General features: G+C 51.4%; 1 protein-coding gene across 1 annotated transcript; it reads left to right on the top strand.

Annotated features, from left to right (window-relative positions):
* The first annotated feature begins 10,448 nt into the window (after positions 1 to 10,448).
* LOC103183626 (riboflavin transporter 2) lies at positions 10,449 to 13,472 on the top strand. The gene is made up of 3 exons (XM_007901217.2): positions 10,449 to 11,749; positions 12,550 to 12,673; positions 13,222 to 13,472. The coding sequence occupies exons 1-3, from the start codon at positions 10,494 to 10,496 to the stop codon at positions 13,432 to 13,434; spliced, it is 1,593 nt and encodes a 530-aa protein (XP_007899408.2). The 5' UTR covers positions 10,449 to 10,493; the 3' UTR covers positions 13,435 to 13,472.
* Positions 13,473 to 19,983: the final 6,511 nt, after the last annotated feature.

Raw genomic sequence — 19,983 nt, 5'->3', positions numbered from 1 at the left:
TGCGTGACTTTGTTTCGGCCCTAACACACCGCACACTCATCCACTATTCTGTTACTGAGACCGGGGCAGCAGAGAGAGAGATGTGTGTGTGTGTGTTGGGGGGGGTAATAATTTGGAACGAGTTGGAAAAAAAGGGGTTAACAGTGAGGATGAGCAGTGTGGCTGGTGTAATCGGGTTGAGTTAACGGTTGGGGTATCAGCAGTGGCAGGGTTAATGGCTGGATTCGTGAGAGAGAAGGGGTTAATGGCTGGGTTAACAGGTGTTGGAAGTGAAGGAGTTAATGACTGGGTTGGCGGGCATTGGGAGTGACACAGTTAATGGCTGGGTTAGTGGGTAGCAGGAGAGAAAAGGTTAATGGCGGGTTAACGGGTGCTGGAAATGAAGGCGCGAATGGCTGGGTTAGCGGGTGGCGGAAGTAACAGACTTAATGGGTGGGTTAGTGGGTAGTGGGAGAGAAGAGGTTAATGGCTGGGTTAGCGGGAGAGACAGGGTTAATAATAATAATCCTCGCATTTGATATAGCGCTTTTCACGTCTTCTCGACGTCCCAAAGCGCTTCACAGGACACACTGTAAAGTGAATTGACTGTATATTTGTGGGCGAACGCGGCGGCCGATTGCGCACAGCAATAATAATAATAATAATAATAATCCTTGCATTTGATATAGCGCTTTTCACGTCGGGAGGACGTCCCAAAGCGCTTCACAGATCACACTGTAAAGTGAATTGACTGTATAATTGTGGGCGAACGCGGCAGCCAATTGCGCACAGCAATGTCCCACAAACAGTCGTAGACTGAAAATGACCAATTTATTATTGTGTTTTTTTTTGGAGGGATTATTATTAGGCTCTGTGTGGAGTAAGGAAACTTGCCCGAGGTTTCGCCCTCTGCCTGGAATTGAACTCAGGTCTCTCGCTTGCAAAGCGAGTGCTCTGACCACTGAGCCGCAGGACTCCACATGCTTGGGGTAGTGGGAGTGACGGGGTTAATGGCTGGATCCGTGAGTTGCCGCTGTGAAGAACGCTGAGTTTCGAGTTTGTCAGTTCTTCCCCCAACCTGCTCGCTGCTCAGAGGCTGTGCAACAAGGTTAGTGAGTGTGGTACCCTCTTCTCTCCCCCACTGGAGCTCTCTACTCTAACCCCCATTCTCTGCACTCTCTCTCTCTCCCCATCGTGTCTGTGCGGGTGCTCGCTCCCCCACTGGAGTTCTCTACTTTAACCCCCATTCCCTGCTCTCTCCCCATCGTGTCTGTGCGGGTGCTCGCTCCCCCACTGGAGCTCTCTACTCTAACCCCCATTCTCTGCACTCTCTCTCTCTCTCCCCATCGTGTCTGTGCTGGTGTTCGCTCCCCCACTGGAGCTCTCTACTCTAACCCCCATTCTCTGCACTCTCTCTCTCTCTCCCCATCGTGTCCATGCTGGCGTTAGCAGTGATAAGGGTCACTTTATCCTGGCTGAGAGGTTCTGAGTCACGCGGTGAGGAATAAGGAATCATTGGTCACAGGTTTAATGCCCGGCGTGTTTACAGGAATTATTTACTTAACCCTCGATTTCCTAAGACTGCACAGCAATATGTGGGTCAATGGTAGCGCTCTCACCTCTCGAGGTTGTGGTTCAAGCCCCATGAAACTCATGCGGTCTAAGGTGACACTCCAGTCTATTGCTGGGGAAGCACTGCACTGTTGGAGACGCTGTCCTTCTGAGGTCCCGTCTGTGCCTGTTCAGGTGGACGTTAAAGGTCCCGCGGGGCTATTGGAAAAGAGAAGGAAGTTTCTCTCTCTCTCCCGATGTCCTGGCCGACAATAATAATAATAATAATAATAATCCTTGCATTTGATACAGCGCCTTGATCTCGACGTCTCAAAGCGCGTCGCAGAATAGACTGTAAAGGGAATTGACCGTATATTTGTGGGCGAACCCCCCCCCCTTATGCACGGTCGGTCACTCGCTCCATGGCTGTTTGTGGGACACTGCTGCGTGCGAACCGGCCCGTCAAAAGTGTTGCACTTGTGAGACGTCTCGCCGCAAGCCGAGGTGAGACGGGAGCTGAGCGCGGGTCAGAGTAAAGGTGAAGGAGATGCGCGTGTGCATCTAATCAATGCCGCAGCAGAACATCGTATCAGCGAGAGATTATGACCGTATCCATTGCCTGGCACGAGCTCCCAGATACACACTGTGTCACACTCAAGGACACCAACAGCAGTGGATCCAGAGACTGAGACTGACAGAGAGAGACAGAGAGCGAGAGCGAGTCACGGAAAGAGACAGAGTGAGGCAGACGTAGAGAGTGAGACGGGAGGAGAGAGAGAGATAGAGACGGACAGAGTGAGTGATTCAGACGAAGTGAGAGAGAAAGACTGAGACAGGGAGATAGAGAATGAGACGGAGAGAGCCAGACAGAGGGAGTGAGACACAGAGGGAGTGGGACAGACAGAGGGAGTGAGACAGACAGAGGGAGTGAGACAGACAGAGAGGGAGAGGGAGAGAGACAAACAAGAGTGTGAGACAGGCACAGGGAGTGAGACAGAGGAAGTGAGACAGGGAGAGAGACTGACGGAGAGCGGAAGAAAGACAGAGTGAGACAGGGAGATAGTCTGACGGAGGGAGTAAGACAGAGAGTGAGAGATTGAGAGACAGAGAGAGTGAGAGAGAGACAGAAAGTGAGACAGACGGAAAGAGCGCAACAGAAAGGTTTGGTCAGGAGGTTGTGGGATGGAGCCCCACATCGGGCCTCTTAAAGATCACAGTCCAGGTTACGCTCCACAGTGCAGTGCTGTGAGGAGCACTGTCGGAGATGCCATCCTTTAGAGTGGACATTAAACTGAGGTCCAGTCTGTCTCTGTTCAGGTGGACGCTGAACGATCCCACGGAGCTGGTGGAAAAGATCAGGGAGCTTTTCCCGGTGTCCTGGCCGACAATCCCCCAGATTAATGGCTGATCTCCTGGCTGTGGGCCGACCACATATAGTTAAACATAGCAGTAATAATCCTCGCATTTGATATTGCCCCTCATCGCGTCTTCGAGGCGTCTCAAAACTCTTCACAGAATATAGCGTAAGGTAAATTGACTGCATATTTTGTGGGCGAAACCCGGCAGCCAATTGCCCGCCGCAGCGTCTCACAAACCGTCGTGGATCGAGCGACCCAATTATTATTATTTATTTTTCTCGAAGGGATTATTCCCCCACCTCCCCCCGGAAGAGCGATCCGCCAATCGACTACTGGCCGCTAGGTCAGCCAGAGAGGCGTGCGGAGCGAGGAAACTGGCCGACCGGGAATTCTCCCTGACCCCGGGAATCAAAACCAGGTGCTCTCGCTCGCTCGCGAGGCGAGAGCCCTTAACCGTCGAGGCTCCAGGACTCCGCGTCGCAGGGAAACGCTTTCACAAATTGGCGCGTGATGGAGCTATAAAAATCAACTCATTTCCTGATCCCAATTGAATTGAAATATCTGCCAAGAACCTGATAGACTGACAATATAATAATAAGCCGCGGGACATCTTCCTAAGAGGAAAGGCCCTGTGCAAACAAGTGCCGTTTGTTGCTGCTGCTGTTGTTGTTCCAACAGCTGTATGCTGCCTCTATTCCTTTATTCTTACCTCCCCCCTCTCTCTCTCTCTCTCTCTCTCTCTCTCTCTCCCCCCCACCGCCCTCCGCCCACCCCACACTGATTCTCTCCCCTCTTTCTCCCACCTCTCTTTCTCCCTCACTCTCTCACCCTTCGCTCTCTCCCCCACCCCCCTTCGCTCTCTCTCTCTCTCTCTCTCCCCCTCCCCACACTGATTCTCTCCCCCCTCCCCCCCCCCCTACCCATCTCTCTCCCCCCCTCCTATGCGGATTCACTCTCTCCCCTTCTCTTGCTCTTTCTTCCCATTCGCTCTCACTCTCTCTCGCTCCCTCTCTCTTCCCCCCACCCCACCCTCCCATCCCCCATCTCCCCACGTCTCAGGCCAGGACTACACACACATCCTGTGAGAAAATTGGCAATGACAGGGTCAGCAAATCTAATATTAAAGATCAAGTTATTCAATTTGCAGACCAGGGCTCAGCACGTCACATGCAACGTAAATGGTTTAATGAGGAGCCAACCTAAGCTAAGGGTTTATCTTGCTTCAGCCATACTCTACGTGAGTCCAGTGGGTTAGTGGTTAGTGGTTAGTGCGCTCATCTCGCAAGGGAGAGGATGTGGGTTCGATTCGCGGGCAGGGTGAAACCTTCGGCAAGTTTCCGTACTCCACACACCTCTGTTCACCTTGGCAGTACGTAGGAACCCAGTTGTTAGCCGATTAGTGGATCGCTTTTCCGGGGGTAATAATACCTTCGAAATAAATAAATAAAATTGGTCACTCGGTCCACGACTGTTGTTGGGACGCCGCTGGGCACAACAAGCGCCCACAAAGCATACAATTCGCTTTGCAGTATATTCTGTGAAGCGCTTTGAGGCGTCTTGAAGACGGGAGAAGGCGCCGTATCAAATGCAAGGATTATATACTTAGGTTTGAGACGTTTTTATGGGAGAACCTTTCTCCTCTCAATTGTGCCTTAGCGTCCGCCTGGGACCTGGATTCAACGTCTCACCCAATGGACGGCACCTCCGACAATGCGATGCCTCTTATTAATGTCATCACACTTCCTGACAACTCAACCAGAGAAGGGAATTTCTCTCTGCTGATGTCCTAAGAACATAAGAATTTGCCGACAAGGACCATTCAGGTTCGCCTTCCACCATCCCGGCCATCGCTCAACATGTCGTGACCCAAGCTATATACTATATATCCCCAGATATTATTTTCTTGCAGGAACCTATCTCATTTGTTCTTGAAAGAAACAACATTTGCTGCTTCCACCGTCTGTCTCCCTCGGGAGCCTGTTTCCAGAAGTTTACCACTCGCTCACCGAGTAGCGCTTCCGTAGATTTGTTCTGAATTGACCCCCCTTTCAATCGCGGGCCGTGTCCTCTGGTTCTACTTTTCAGCGCAAGATGAAACAGCTTATCCTGGGCGACCAATCCCAGAAAATAAATCACTCGCTCTGTGGCTGTTTGCGGGACACTGCTGCGCGCAAATGGGCTACCACGTTGTACGAACAAAACATACAGTCCACTGCACTTCACAATATATTCGGTGAAGCGCTTTGAGATGTCTTGTCAGCTTTCCCAACTCTCCCCTCCGCAAGCTGCGGGTCATCCAGAACTCTGCAGCTCGTGTCCTCCCCCTCCCGCACTGGGCTCCATGACCCTATCACCCCCTCCCTCGCCCGGCTCCACTGGCTCCCTCCCCGTCCCCCAGCGGATAGAGTTCAAAATCTTCGACCTCGCCTTCAAAGCCCCCCACGGCCTTGCTCCTTCCTACCTCAGTGACCTACTGACTCCATGTCAACCTGTTCTCTTCCTCCGCTCAGCAGAGCTCTGGCCTGCTCCACCACCACCGGCCCATCCCACCATTGGCGCTCGGGGCTTCAGCCCCTCTGCCCCCACCCTTCGAAACTCTATCCCACAGTCCCTTCACATCGCCCCCTCCTTTGCCTGTTGAAGGCACGTCTCAAGACCCCCCCCCCTCTTCGATGTTGCCTTCGGCCACCCTCCAACTCCTACCCTCCAGCCCTCCTAATCCCAACCCCAGCCTTGCGTCCAAATCCCTCTCTATTCAGCGCCTTTGGACGCGAAAGGCGCCGCGTAAATGTCATTTGTTGTAGTTGTTGTCTTGACGGCATGACAAGGCGCTGTATCAAACGCAAGGATTATTATGGTGAATGCTCCTGCCCCCTGCATTCTCTCTCAACCTCTGTCGTGATTCTCCGTCCTGGGATCGAGACACACGCTCACACCACCCGCACGTACTCTCGCAGGAGGAAGCTGGGCTGTGTATTCAGTGCCAGCTATTTGCCTGCACTCTTTCCTGTCTCTCTCTCTCTCTCTCTCTCTCTCGCACACACTCTCACTCAGGCACAGTAAGAAGCTGAAGCCGAGGAAACACCTCTCATTGTGGAGCAGCTGTAGGCTGATTCGACTGTTCTGTGACTCAAGTTCCCCACCCCCTCGTCTGCTGTAATGAGGAAGAGACGCAAAACCGGTCTGTCTGTCACTCTGACGCAAGCTCTCACGCACACACACACACACACACACACACGCATACGCTGACACGGTCTCTGTGTGCGGCTACACTGAGGATCCCGACCACATGGAGGTGAGTGACTGACGGTTTCCACTCGAGAGTGCGATATAAATGCAAGTTGTTGTTGTTGTTGCTCATTACTGCTCAGTAACCCTCAGGGTGAATCCTTACAAAGTCACTCCGTGTGACCCACTCACACAGTCTCACACCGTCAGCTTCTCTCTCACTCTCTGTGACACACACACACACGCGCGCGCGCACACGCACACACACAGTCTGACACTCTCACACACACACACACTGTCAGCTTCTCTTTCTCTTTGTGTGACACTCAGTCACGCAAGTCCTGTAGAGTCCTGTGGAGTCCTGTAGCTCAGTGGTTAGAGCACTCGCTTTGCAAGTGAGAGACCTGAGTTCAATTCCAGGCAGGGCGAAACCTTGGGCAAGTTTCCTTACTCCACACGCCTAATAATAATCCCTCCAAAAACCAAAAAACAATAATAAATTGGTCATTTTCAATCCACGACTGTTTGTGGGACATTGCTGTGCGCAATTGGCTGCCGCGTTCGCCCACAAATATACAGTCAATTCACTTTACAGTATATTCTGTGAAGCGCTTTGGGACGTCCTCCCGACGTGAAAAGCGCTATATCAAATGCAAGGATTATTATTATTATTATTATTATTATTATTATAAGAACATAAGAATTTGCTGGCGGATAAAGATCGCCGTTCATCTCATTCGCCTTCCACCGTCCCTGGCGGTCGCTTGACATGTCCGTGTCCCAAACTGTATACCGTATCCTCAGGTAATATTTTCTAGCAGAAATCGATCTAATTTCTTCTTGAAACAAACAACACTTTAAGCTTCTACGATCCGTCTCCCTCGGGAGCCCCGTTCCATAAGCGAAGTAGTATTTGTCGCGTATTTGTACGGAATTTACCCAATTTCAATTGGAGGCTGTGTGTCCTCTGGTTCTACCATTCAGTACAGGATATAACAGTTTATGGTTTATGTTGGTCTACAGTATCTCGTCCCTTTAGAATCTTAACGTCCATAATCCGACCAGCCTCTCTTTTCCTTTCTCACCCCCCCCCCCCCCCCACCCCCCCCCGCCCGACCGGCATCTCTTCCTGAGAGAATATATCTCCAAGTCAAGTTGTTGTCGCTGCTGCCGGGCTTCGTCCCGTTCCCTCTGTCTTTCCCTGAGATCTAGAAAGGGTTCTCTCGTCGTATCCTTTCCCAAAGTCTCTCCCCCCCGCATCACCCTGGTTATTCCCCTCTCCCTCCCCTACTATCCCCCTCCCCCTGCTAGTCCCATCCCCCTCCCACGCTATTCCCCTTGCCCTCGAATGCGAAGGCAACTTATAATAACCAGAATCAACGTTTAACAGAGCGCCTTTCACATCAGGAGCACCTCCCAAAGTTCTTCACAGGATTTACTGTAAAGTGGGGTAACTGTATTTTGGGGCAAAACACAGCAGCCAATTTGTGGACAGTCGTGTCCTACAAACTTTATCTGGGGGATCGTTGGCCAGGATAGTGGGAGAGAGAAAGATACTCCTCTTTCCCAATAGTACCACGGGATCTTTAACATCCATCTGAAGAGGCACAGCTCGAGCCTTGGTTTAACGTCTCATCCGAAGGACAGCGACTCTGACAATGCAGCGTTCCCCCCTCAACACTGAAGGGAACAGAGGAGACGCGGGAGAAGAAACAAGAGACTTGTATCACTGGCACGGACGAGTTGGGCTGAATTATTTCCATGTTTTTCTGCGTTTGATGTCATTCCAATACACTCGATGGACCTAATTGGTAAACGATCTGAGTTATGGAATAAAGTGTAACACAGCAAAACATTAACAAGAGGTTCATTGAGAGTCAAACTTGTCTTGTAAATTTGAGTTACTAACTGCGATAATGTCGGCCTAATTTTATCCACTGCAATGTGGTTCTTTAACCTGTGCTAATTCACAGGGAGCACACTTACTATTGGATAAGAAAAGGGAGTTTCTCTCTCCCGCTGCCCTGGCCTAGAATCCCTCAAATAGAATGAGTCATTTACTTCTCGGCTGTTTGAAGGACTTTTGCTGTGTACAAAAATACAGGTTTTGGGTTTGTGAAAGCCTGAGCGGTGCTCCGAGACGTTTCGATGACATGATAAGTCCCTGTATCAGATCAAAAAATATTATTATTAAATCGCAGTGTCTTCGACGTCAACGTCTCAAAAAGCATCTCACAGGATGGACTGCAAAGTGCAGTGACTGTGTGTTTGCGGAGTCCACTTGCTCAGTGGTTAGAGCGCTCGCTTCGCAGTATCCAGCGGTAAGTAGGAACCCGGTTGTTAGTCAATTGGCAGATTGCTTTTCCCGGGGGGTAATCATCCCTTCAGAACAATAAATACATTTTAAAAATTAATAATAATTTGGTCACTCAATCCGCGACTGTTTGTGGGACGCGGCTGTCGCGTTTGGCCCACACACGCACAGTCAATTCACTTTGCAGCATATCCTGTGAAGCGCTTTGAGACGTCTCGAAGGCGATACGTCAAATGCAAGGATTATTATCGTTATATTTTGTGGGTGAAACGCTGCGGCCAATTTGTGCACAGCTTCGTCCCGCAGGCAGCTATGGATAAGAAATTGGATTGACCGATTCTATCTGGGGGAATTGTCGGGCAGGACACCGGGAGAGAGAGAGAGAGATAAACTCCCTTCTCTTCTCGAATAATAAATAATAATAATAATAATCCTTGCATTTGATATAGCGCTTTTCACGTCGGGAGGACGTCCCAAAGCTCTTCACAGAACACACTGTAAAGTGAATTGACTGTATATTTGTGGGCCAACGCGGCAGCCAATTGCGCACAGCAATGTCCCACAAACAGTCGTAGATTGAAAATGACCAATTTAATTGTTTTGGTTTTTTGGAGGGATTATTATTAGGCTCTGTGTGGAGTAAGGAAACTTGCCCAAGGTTTCGCCCTCTGCCTGGAATTGAACTCAGGTCTCTCACTTGCAAAGCGAGTGCTCTAACCACTGAGCTACAGGACTCCACCGCGGGATCTTTAACCTCCACTTGAGCACGATCTGGGTTTAACTTCTGTGAAGGACGGCACCTCTGACAAGCTCAACGCAGAACAGGGAGTGAGATTTAACACCCTTCCATATTTTACCCAGTGAATTAATATGCTAATCATTTGATATGTTGTCGTCGTCCTTTCACCGCATCCCAAAGTGATTCACGGGGTTTTACTATAAAGTGACTGTGTATTTTGTATTTTGTCTCGCAAACAGCCATAAAGTGAGTGACCAATTCTATCCGGGGGATTGTCAGCCAGGACTCACTCCAGCAGAGAGAGTGAAAATCCCTTGTATTTCTGATCGCGGGATATTTAACGTCCACCTGAACAGACACAGACAGGACCTCAGTTTAATGTCTCAGCCGAAGGACGGCACCTCTGACAAGGCGCCCACCCCCAGCGTTACATTGCAGCGTCAGCCTAGACTGTGAGTCTCAACGTTGGAGCCCGAACCCACAACCTCCTGAGGTGAGAGCGCTACAGACTGAGAAAGTGGGTGTGTGCTTGCGTGTGTGGGCATGTGGGCATGTGGGTGTGTGGGCATGTGGGTGTGGGTCAGTGTGCGTGTGTGGGCGCGTGAATATGTGTGTATGGGTGTGTGTGTATGTGTGTGAGCGTGTGAATGTGTGTGTGGGAGTGCGCATGTGTGTGGGTGTAGGCGCGTGTGGTGTGTGTGGGGGGGTGCATGAGTGCGTAGGGGTGCGCGTGTGTGTAAGGGTGCGCGTTGGTAGGTAGGTTGATGGAGTTACATGTCGGCATCGTGCTCCGCCACTGTCGAGCGCCCTGCATGACGGACGCTATATAAATGCAAGTTGTTGTTGGTGTTGTTGTAGAGCTGTTTAAAAAAAACATATGGGATCCTTGGCTTTATAAACAAAGGCTTAGAGTACAAAAGCAAGGAACCTCTGCTAAACCTTTTTAAGTCACGGGTTAGGCCTTAGTTGGAGTATTGTGGAAGAGGAATAGAGGGAGAGTGTTCCACAGTTTGGGGGAGTAATGGCTGAAAGCCCAGTCACCGATAGTGGAGCAGAGGGCACGAGGGACATGTAGGAGGCCAGAGCCAGTCGAATGGAGGCAGCGGGTGGTGGCGGGCGGGGTTGGGCTGTGTGGGTAAGCAGGTCAGAGAGGTTGGGAGGTGCCAGGGCACCTGAGGATTGCTGACAGACAGGAGCTTTGCGGACAGAGGAAGTGAACGGTGTCTTCGTCGCCTCTCCGCAGAGCGAGAACCAGCTGGCGACCGGTGGCGGAGGCTGAGTGTGGAGTGTCCGTGCCCCTACGGGGCGAGCCAGTCAGCCAGCCATGGCGCTGCTGCTCCACGTGCTGTCCGCCCTCTTCGGCCTGGGGTCCTGGGTGGCCATTAACGGACTGTGGGTGGAGCTGCCGTTGCTGGTGCCCGAGACCCCCGAAGGCTGGTACCTGCCCTCCTACCTCACCATCCTCATCCAGCTGGCCAACGTGGGCCCCCTGCTGGTCACCCTCCTGCACCGCTTCCGGCCGGGCTGGCTGCCCGAGACGCGGGTGGTGTACGCCATTGTGTGCCTCGGCGTGGTCTCCTGCCTGCTGGTCGCCCTGTTCTGGAAGGAGACGGGCATGGTGGGCGGGGAGCGGCACAGCACGGCGCTGCTGGCGCTCGCCTTCTTCCTGTCGCTGGTGGACTGCACCTCCTCCGTCACTTTCCTGCCCTTCATGAGCCGCCTGCAAGCCCGCTACCTGACCAGTTACTACACCGGGGAGGGCCTGAGCGGGTTAGTGCCCGCCCTGGTGGCCCTGGCACAGGGCGTGGGCGTGGTCACGTGCCACCAGGACAATGTCACCGTCATCGGCAACACCAATGCCATTAACACCGACGTCCACAACATCACCACCATCAACAGCGTCATCATCAACACCAACACCACCGCCACCATGGCCAACCTCACCGATGCCAACCTGACCTTGACAAAGCTGGTCGCCCATTACCAACCAGCCAATTTCTCACCCCGGGTCTTCTTCTTCCTGCTGGCGGGGATGATGCTGATGTGTCTGATGGCCTTCGGGCTCCTCAACCACCTGCCGCTCGCCCGCCGTCATCACCAACAACACCACCGCACGCCGGGCAAGTACGGCAAACATTCGCCCGCCTGCCCCGGTGGGGAAGCCGACAGGAGCACCAAGCCAGAGCCAGTGGAGGAGCGAGACCCAGAGAGGGAGAGGGAGCGGGTGCGGCAGCTGGAGAACGAGCGAGACACAGAGACTGAGCAGGAGCCAGAAAGGGAGAGAGACACCGAGAGGGAGCCAGAACCAGAGCCGGAACAGAGACCGATGATCAGCCGCAGGCCTTCCTGCTGGTACAAGGCGAGGCCCAGCACCTTCCAAGCCGGACACTACACCTGGCCACAAGCCACCTTTATCTTCCTGGTCCTGGCCTGGGTGAACGGGCTGACCAACGCAGTGCTGCCCTCGGTCCAGTCCTACTCCTGCCTGCCCTATGGCAGCCTGGCCTACCACCTGTCAGCCACGCTGGGCGCCATGGCCAACCCTTTGGCCTGCTTCCTCGCCATGTTCCTGCCCAGCAGGTAGGTGAGAGCGTGCCCTGCACGCCGCATACACCACACACACACCACACCGTAATCACCACGTACGCAACACACACCACACACAGGCACGCACATACCATACTCACCACACACACAGGAAGGGGGGCAGGAAGCTGGGTGAGAGCAGTGATTGGGATGGTGTCACTGGGAGGTGAGGTGTGGTTAATGTCGCAATGGAGAAGTCAGCTGGCCCCGGGTGTCTCTGGGGTGTAAGAGTCGGTGTGAGGAGTGTTAGTGACTGAATGAGAGGGAGTGGGGAGTGTCATAGGCATATTTTTTTCGGGGTTCGCCTCTCATGACCCAAATAAGCTAATCAATAAAATATGCCCATGACACTCCCCACGCAAGACCTTTCCGATGAGGTATAAATCATGTCGGTCGGACAGACACACGGACAGACATTTTGTCTTTATCGCTGTAGGTAGATGACGGTTCAGCGGCCAGGTTTGTACAGCTCCCGCTGCCTCCCGACGGTGATCCCTGCGACCGCGGCTCCCTCTCGTGCGGTCACTAACACTCCTCGCACCAACTCTTACACCTCAGAGACACCCGTCTCTGCTGCAACATTCAACACACGGAAACGAGGGACGTAAACGCCCACCGAGCAACAAACAGTGGCCCCATCCCAGAAATCTAGCTCCGGGATTTCCACGTTTAGGTGGGAAGTATTGAATTCTCAGGGTGGCTCGGATACCCTTTAAGCAACAACGACGGGTTTCTGCAGGTGTTAGACCCTCCCCTCAGTAACCCAAACTGATGCTGCGCTGGTTGTATTGCAGGTCTCTGCGGTTGATGTTGTTGCTGACGGTGACCGGCACCACAATTGGTGCCTATATCATGGGTATGGCCGTGCTGAGCCCCTGCCCCTGGCTGGTTCACACCCACACGGGCACTGCCCTCATGGTAAGCTCTGCACCCCCCCCCACCCCACCCCACCCCACCCCACACCGCCCGCTGTTCAGGATAAGAGGCTTTGAGCGGTGCGAGAGGACACTGGGTTCGATTCCCGGCAGGGCAAAACATTGGGCAGGTTTCCTTACTCCACACGCCTCTGTTTACCTCGGGGTAAGTAGGAACCTGGATCTTAGTTGATTGGCGGATCGCTTTTCCGGGGGTAATGATCCCCTTCAAAAAATAAATAGAAATATAACCAAAATGATAATCTGGTCATTTTCAATCCACGACTGTTCGTGGGACACTGCTGCGGGCAATGGGCTGCCGCATTTCGCCCACAAAATATACAGCCACTACACTTTACGGTGTATTGCATCCTGTGAAGCGCTTTGAGACGTCTCGAAGACGCGATAAGGCGCTATATCAAATGCAAGGATTACTATTATGGTTATTATTATTATTATAATTTCCACCGCTCCATGCCGTGTTAAGCCGGTTTCTCTGTTTGCGCTCTTGTGAGCAGGACGTGTAACGTGTGCTCCCTTTGTGTCTCCCAGGTGCTGTCGTGGACCCTGTTCACAGGGAGTCTGTCCTACGTGAAGGTCATGATTGGGGTGATTCTACGAGAAGAAGGCCATAGTGCCCTTCTACTGTGCGGAGCGGTGGTGCAGCTGGGCTCTATGCTGGGGGCTCTCACCATGTTCCCCCTGGTCAGTGTGTATAGCCTGTTCCGTTCCGGGGACCCCTGTAATTCCCTGTGCCTTCCATGAACGTCACACCATTCCCAGCAACTCCCCCCCACCCCCCCCCCACCCCGAAAACCTAGCCCTGCACCAGCCCCTGACCATACAGGGTCTCGGTGAACTTGAGACCTGAGCTTAGTCATTCCTCCCCTCCGCCGCCCCCTCCTAACCACGCACCCACTGAGATGTTAACCTTAGGTCCTGTCTGGGCCTGTCCCCATCACACCAGTCCTGGCCGGGCTGCACTGGCTCCCAATTTCCGAACGGATCGACTTCAAGATAGTTATAATAATAATAACCTCTCTCCCATTTTCAAATCCCTTCATGCCCTGGCACCTCCCTACCTTTCCGACTCTCTCACCCCCACCTTCTCTTCACCCAGCCCCCCGCCCCCCCGACCGCTGTCTCCGCTCGGCTGGCTCCAGCCTTCTGTTCATCCCTTGTTCCCTCCGCTCCACCATCGGCGGCCGCACTTTCAGTCACTATGCCCCGAAACTCTGGCACTCTCTGCCTCAATCCCTCCGCCTTGCCCCCCTCCCACCCCACTTTCAAATTCCGCCTCAAGGCCTTCCTTTTTGATGGTGCTTATGGTCACCTCCCCCACCTTCCCTCTCCCCCGGCTCGGGGTCAGACTCCGCCACTGTTAAGTGCTGTGGGACGCTACCCAGAGCGAAGGGCGTTATATAAATGTAAGTTGTTGTTGTTCAGGTGGACGTTAAATATCCATCGAGAAAGAGAAGGGAGTTTCTGTCTCCCTGTGTCCTGTCCCCCATTCCCCCACCTCTCCCCCACCACCACCATCTCTTCATTCTGTGAAGCACTTTGAGATGTCTCAACGACATGATAAAGCCTTATATCAAATGCAAGGATTATTAGTATTAATATTATTATTATTATAGTTAACCAGAGAGAGGTCATTGTCTCCCTCCCGCAGGGGGATTCTCTGGCCCACTTCCCTACACAGTGGTCACTACAGGTCAAAGAAACTCACAGTATTTACAGAAGTGCCTGGAGAGTGTCCCAGATACTGTGTTTCCTCAGCGGGGCACTGGGGCCGTGACTGGGGGCCAATTTGCACACTCCACAGCCATAGCTGTTTTGTTAATCCCAGTTGCACTGTTACACAACTCTATGAGGTCCCCTGTGAGTCGGCTTCTCCCGAGACTGAAGAGCTCGAACTCGTCTAATCGTAGATCACAGCTCATTCCTTTCAACACTGAGGATCATCCCCGTTGCTCTCCTCGGCACTGGCTCTAGGGCCTTATGTCAAGGGGACCAGAACTGTATGTGTTTGTGCCTGTGAGTCTGTGTCTGTGCGTATGGGTGTCTGTGAGTCTGTGTTTGGGTGTGTATCCAGCTGTGTCTGTCTTTGTGTATGTGTATGTGTGTGTGTGTGTGTGTGTGTGTGCGGGCGAGGGGGGGATGTCTGTGATTCTATGTCTATGGGGGTGTCTAGGAGTGTGTATCTCTGTGTGTGGGGGGGCGAGGGGATGTCTGTGCCCGACTGTATGTGTGTGTTTCTCTGTGTGTCAGTATGTGTGTATGGTGTTTGTCTGTGTGTGTCTGTGAGTGTGTGTCTGGAGGTCGGTGTCTATCTAGGTGTGTCTGGGTGTATCTGGGAGACTGTACCTATGTCTTGTCAATCTGTGCTTGTCTGTATGTATGTGTATTTTTCTGGGTGTGTGGGTGTGTGTCTAAAGGTCTGTGTCTGTCTAGGTGTGTTTGTGTATGTGTGTCTGCTTGTGCCTATCTGTATGTATGTATATATGTGTTTCTGTGTGTGTGTGTGTGTATATGTATGTGTGAGCATGTGTGTGTGTGGAGTGTGGGCGGGATCTGTATGTGTTTGAGTGTGTGTATGTGAATGTCTGTATGTGAGTGTATGTGTGCGTGTGAGTGTATTTCAGTGCCTTGGGACGTCCTCCCGATATGAAAGGCACTATACAAATGTAATCTTGTTGTTGTTGTATTTATGTGTGTGAGTGTGTGTACGTGAGTGTATGTGTGTGAGTTGATGGGGATGTGTCTGTCCCCTCCCGCAGTCAGCCACTCTTACTGTGGGTGGGGAGTTGGGGGAGAGAAGGCTTTGTTTTATCAGATTTGTGTATATGAGAGCAAGGTGTGGTCCGACTCACAATAAAGTAACTGACAGACAGACCAGTCCTTGTCACTGGGTTCACATCAATTCCAACACCATCCATAGCACCTGTTAACCGTGCAAGCCAAAGCCCTTAACAAGTAAGGTGGTCCTAGTTGGACAAGCAGCGGAAAAGCTTGCCAGACAACGATATCAGTGGCAAGCTATGTTATTTTTTGTGTGGTTTTGTGTGGTTTTAGCCACTGTCCTCGCAGGGCAGGGGAGGGGAGGTTAGCAGGTGAACTGGCTCCAAGGTGAAATGTTTGGTAACGGAATATCAGAATCAAGTCCACCCTCTATGATGATCCCGGTTCCTGAGCCTGTGTCTATCTGTAGGTCCGCAGTATTCCAGGGCACTGCTGATGACAGCAATGCCAACCTGACTCATTGGCAGGACTTGGAAGGTCAGAACAGTCACTAGGGGTAGTGAATCATCTCACTCAACTCCTGTTAACCATGTAAGCCGAAGCCATAACGGGTACAGTGGGCCTAGCTGGACAAGCAGCAGGAAAGCTTGTGCTCTCAATGGCAAACCATGTGGTTTTAGCTGGTTAGACTCCAGCAGAAATTCCACAAAGCAGTGTCACACAAACAGCCATGGATTGACTGCCCACATTTTTTGTTGGAGGAATTATTATCCCTAGAAAGCAACCCACCAATCGACTAACAACCGAGTTCCTACCTACTGCTAGCTAAACAGAGGCGCGTGGACTAAGGAAGCATGCCTATGGTTGCGCCCTGCCCGGAAATCGAGCCCAGGTCCTTGCGAGGCGAGGGTGATTTGAGTGTGATTTGAGTGAATCGCCCCCTCACTCCTGCTGTCCTGGTATCTGAAAGTCAGGCTGTCCAGTCTGAAATCAGAGATCAGTTTTCCTCAATCTATAATCCCAATTAAAATCAAAGAGTAGATTTGAGAATTCTCCGAACCATTTTAGGGCAAAAAGGTCTGGCAGGCTGAGGCTGGCTGGAATTTCAGGGTCTGTGGAGTCAGGTTACATTGCCTGGGCCTCAGGCCTGGGACTGAGGTACCAACGCCCTTCTCAGCCTTCCTGAACAAAGGCAGCATTAACCCGAGCCAGATGGTCATTCTACACCGCATTGCAGATGGGAGGGAACGGCACACAGTGACACTGTGACAGAGAGGGGATAAAACAGCTCCATTCACCTTGGCCCCTCGCTCTTAATCCAGGCACATCCCAGGAATCTTTCCATGTGCCCTGTCCCTGGTGTCAACACTTTCAAACACCCTCTCCTCTTTTCCCCTCTTCACTTCACTCCTTCATTTCTGCTCCCTTCTCTCATTTCCTCTCTCCGCTTGTCACCTCTTCCCTCTCCGTATCTCTCCTTACCTCTCTTCCTTCTATCCCCTCTCCTCTCATTTCTTCCCTTCTCTTCTCTTCTCCGCTCTACACTTCCCTCCTTCACTCCTTCCTGCTGTCATCTCCAAGGCTTTGTGCCATATCTTTCTATGCGCAGAACAATTGCGCGCAGAAGTGCCAACTAACGTACTGTGTCAACTCACGGCAATTGAGGATACCTCACGGAGACTGCCATTGTAGAGGGAGCTTTACTCCCTCCCTAACCTGTGCTGTGGTTGACCTGGGCGTGTGGACGGACAGTGGTCCAGCGATCAAATCAAACAAGACTGGTTCGGATGAGGAAGAGGCTGATTTGACCTCATCCTTCCAGAACCCACAGCCGACCCGCTCCCGTCACAGCATCCAGCTGCTTTACAAATGTGTCCAGTGTCCCGCCTCAACCAACCCTCTTCGTGACCTGTTCCAGTGGTTAATTACCCTTCGGGTGAAGGAAAACATCCGCCATGGCAGATCCATTGTGAGACAGTTAAATAGTATTTGGAGTAAGTTGGAGGAAACTATGGAATCAGAAGAGGCAGCAAAGGTCATACAAATAAAAATTATGATAATTTGATCACGTTCAGGGAATGATTAGACAAGCTCAGGCTCTTCAGTCTTGAGAGAAGACGATTCAGAAGGGACCTCCTAGAGGTCCCTTTTTTAAATGGGATTTGACTAAGTAAAGACAGGGTAATTACAGAGAAACTATTTCCTCTGGTGGGGGAATTCAGAACAAAAGGGGGCATCATCTTGAAATTAAAGTGCTTTTTACTCAAAGGGTAGTGGAAATCTCTTCCTCAAAAGGCTGTGGATGCTGGATCCATTCACATTTTCAAGACTGAGGTGGATCTATTATATTATGATTGTTATTATTTTACATTATACTGTATCTATTATATTAATATATATTTGTTAGGTCGAGGTATCAAGGGAAATGGAGCAAAGGCAAGTAATTGTAGTTGAGGAACAGATCAGCCATGATCTTATAGATTGGTGGAACAGTCTCAAATGGTTGAATAGCCTACTCCTGTTCCTATGTTTCTATATAACCCAGACCATTATTTTAGGATGTATCCAGAGGAGAGGACACAGGTTAGAGGTATAAAGGGCTGAGGACACTAGGAAGATTTTCTTTAGCCTGAGGGCAACTAACGACTGGAACTGGGTGACCAGGAAGGGTGTTGAGGCCAAAACACTGGGACTCGCTGGGTGGGGGTGGAGTGGTGGGGGGTAAATGTAAAATCATGGCTCTGAATGGTTCAAGGGGGAACCTGTGGGATATTGATTGGAAATTCAAGGGGCAGTTGTTGATTCTTATCATCCTGGCAGGTGTGGTGGACACCAATGTTTGCCTGGACCAACAACAACTAAGGCAATTTGCATTTATACAACGCCTTTCACGTGGGGTAGCGGCCCGGAGCACTTGACAGTGGCGGAGTCTGACACCGAGTCAGGGGGGAGAGGGAGAGAGGAGGTGACTGTAAGCACGATTAAAAAGGAAGGTCTTTAGGCGGGATTTGAACGTGGGGGAGGGAGGGAGGGGGCAAGGCAGAGGGATTCAGGGAGAGAGTTCCAGAGTTTCGGAGCATAGTGGCTGAGACACGGCCACCGATGGAGCAGAGGGGGATGAGGGACAAACAAGCAGAGCACACAGAGAAGGAGCAAAGGGCACTCTGATCATGCTGGTCTGTCTGCAAGGACAGCAGGACCCCAACGCAGGTCAAACTGGTGACATTTAATGTGAGAACCGCGTCTCAAGCTTTGCTCGGACAGCATTGCGAACATTTTGGAGTTAAATACGGATCAAAGCCCTGAAGGAGGAGAGGACATCAAGGTGAATATCACCTTAATCCACCAGGGGTGGGACACTGCACAATAGCTGTGAGATGAGATGTCATCTGATACCGCCCTCGGGATGTTTTATGCATGAAAATTAAAAAGTGATTATTTATAGTGTTTTTCAGTCACTGAGATACTATGCCAGTGATTAATTTGCAACCTGATCGCTCGAGTGTGGGGCCTGGGGTCTCGGTGTGACACCCAGCTCAGCTCACACACTGCCTGGATTGTCCCCTTTCCTGAGCGAAGCTGGCACGGACTTTGACTGTAACACTCCTTTGACACGTGATTCACAGCACTGCCAGCTACCTGCCAGCGGTAATACCATGTACAACAGAGAAATACTGGAGGAAATTAATATTAAACTCATATTAAAAGTACGAGGGAGAAGGAGCAGGGGAATGGGATTAGAGTAGAGAACTCCAGTGGGGGAGCGAGCACCAGTACAGATACAATGGGGAGAGAGCAGGGAATGGAGGAAAAAAAGTAGAAAAGTTGAGAAAGGAACAGACAAGACTTCGGTTTAACATCTCAACTGAAGGACGGTCTCTCTGACAAATGCAGCGCACCCCCAACACTGCATTGGAATCTCATTTTAGACTACGTGATTCCAAGTCTAAGTCCAACTCAGAAGTGAGAGTGCTTCCAACTGAGCCAAGTTGGCACCCGGATGGGATTGGAGAAGAGAGCTCCGGTGGCTCACTGAGCATCAGGACAGATGCACTCTGCTCCTCTTCATGCTCTCTGGGCACCTGCCATTATGCCAATATCACTAGATATGTGTTCAAGACTATCTTGTGGAATCCTGTAGCATATTTATTGGAGCACTCGCCTCGCAAACAAGAGGAACACGGGTTTGATTCCCGGGTGGGGCGAAACAGTAAGCGAGTTTCCCTACTGCACAAGCCTCTGTTAAGTAGGAACCTGGTTATTAGTTGATTGCCTGATCTCTTTCCCGGGGTAATCATCCCTTAAAACATTTTTTTTAAAAAATTTGGTCACTCAGTGCTCGACTGTTTGTGCGATATTGCTGTGCGCAATTGGCTGCCGGGTTTCAGCCACAAAACACAGACACGACACTTTATAGTATATTCCGCGAAGCGCTTTGAGGTATCCCAATGGCGTGAAAAGGCGCAATAGCAAATGCAAGGAATATTATTATTATTATTATTATTATTATTATTAACAATGCCTCCCCATCCCCTCCATCCCATCCAGGTGTGGGTGCTGAACGCCCACCGG

Source organism: Callorhinchus milii, unplaced genomic scaffold, assembly GCF_018977255.1.
Source record: "Callorhinchus milii isolate IMCB2004 unplaced genomic scaffold, IMCB_Cmil_1.0 Scaffold2, whole genome shotgun sequence".
Taxonomy (NCBI): domain Eukaryota; kingdom Metazoa; phylum Chordata; class Chondrichthyes; order Chimaeriformes; family Callorhinchidae; genus Callorhinchus; species Callorhinchus milii.
Note: the sequence above shows the minus strand (reverse complement) of the source record. Positions and strands in the feature narration are given on the sequence as shown.

Bases quoted from the DNA above. Each gene is read 5' to 3' on its own strand.
- LOC103183626 (XM_007901217.2), top strand. From the start codon at position 10,494: ATGGCGCTGCTGCTCCACGTGCTGTCCGCCCTCTTCGGCCTGGGGTCC. The intron at 11,750-12,549 runs GTAGGTGAGAGC...GTTGTATTGCAG, and splicing joins GCCATGTTCCTGCCCAGCAG to GTCTCTGCGGTTGATGTTGT. The intron at 12,674-13,221 runs GTAAGCTCTGCA...TGTGTCTCCCAG, and splicing joins ACACGGGCACTGCCCTCATG to GTGCTGTCGTGGACCCTGTT.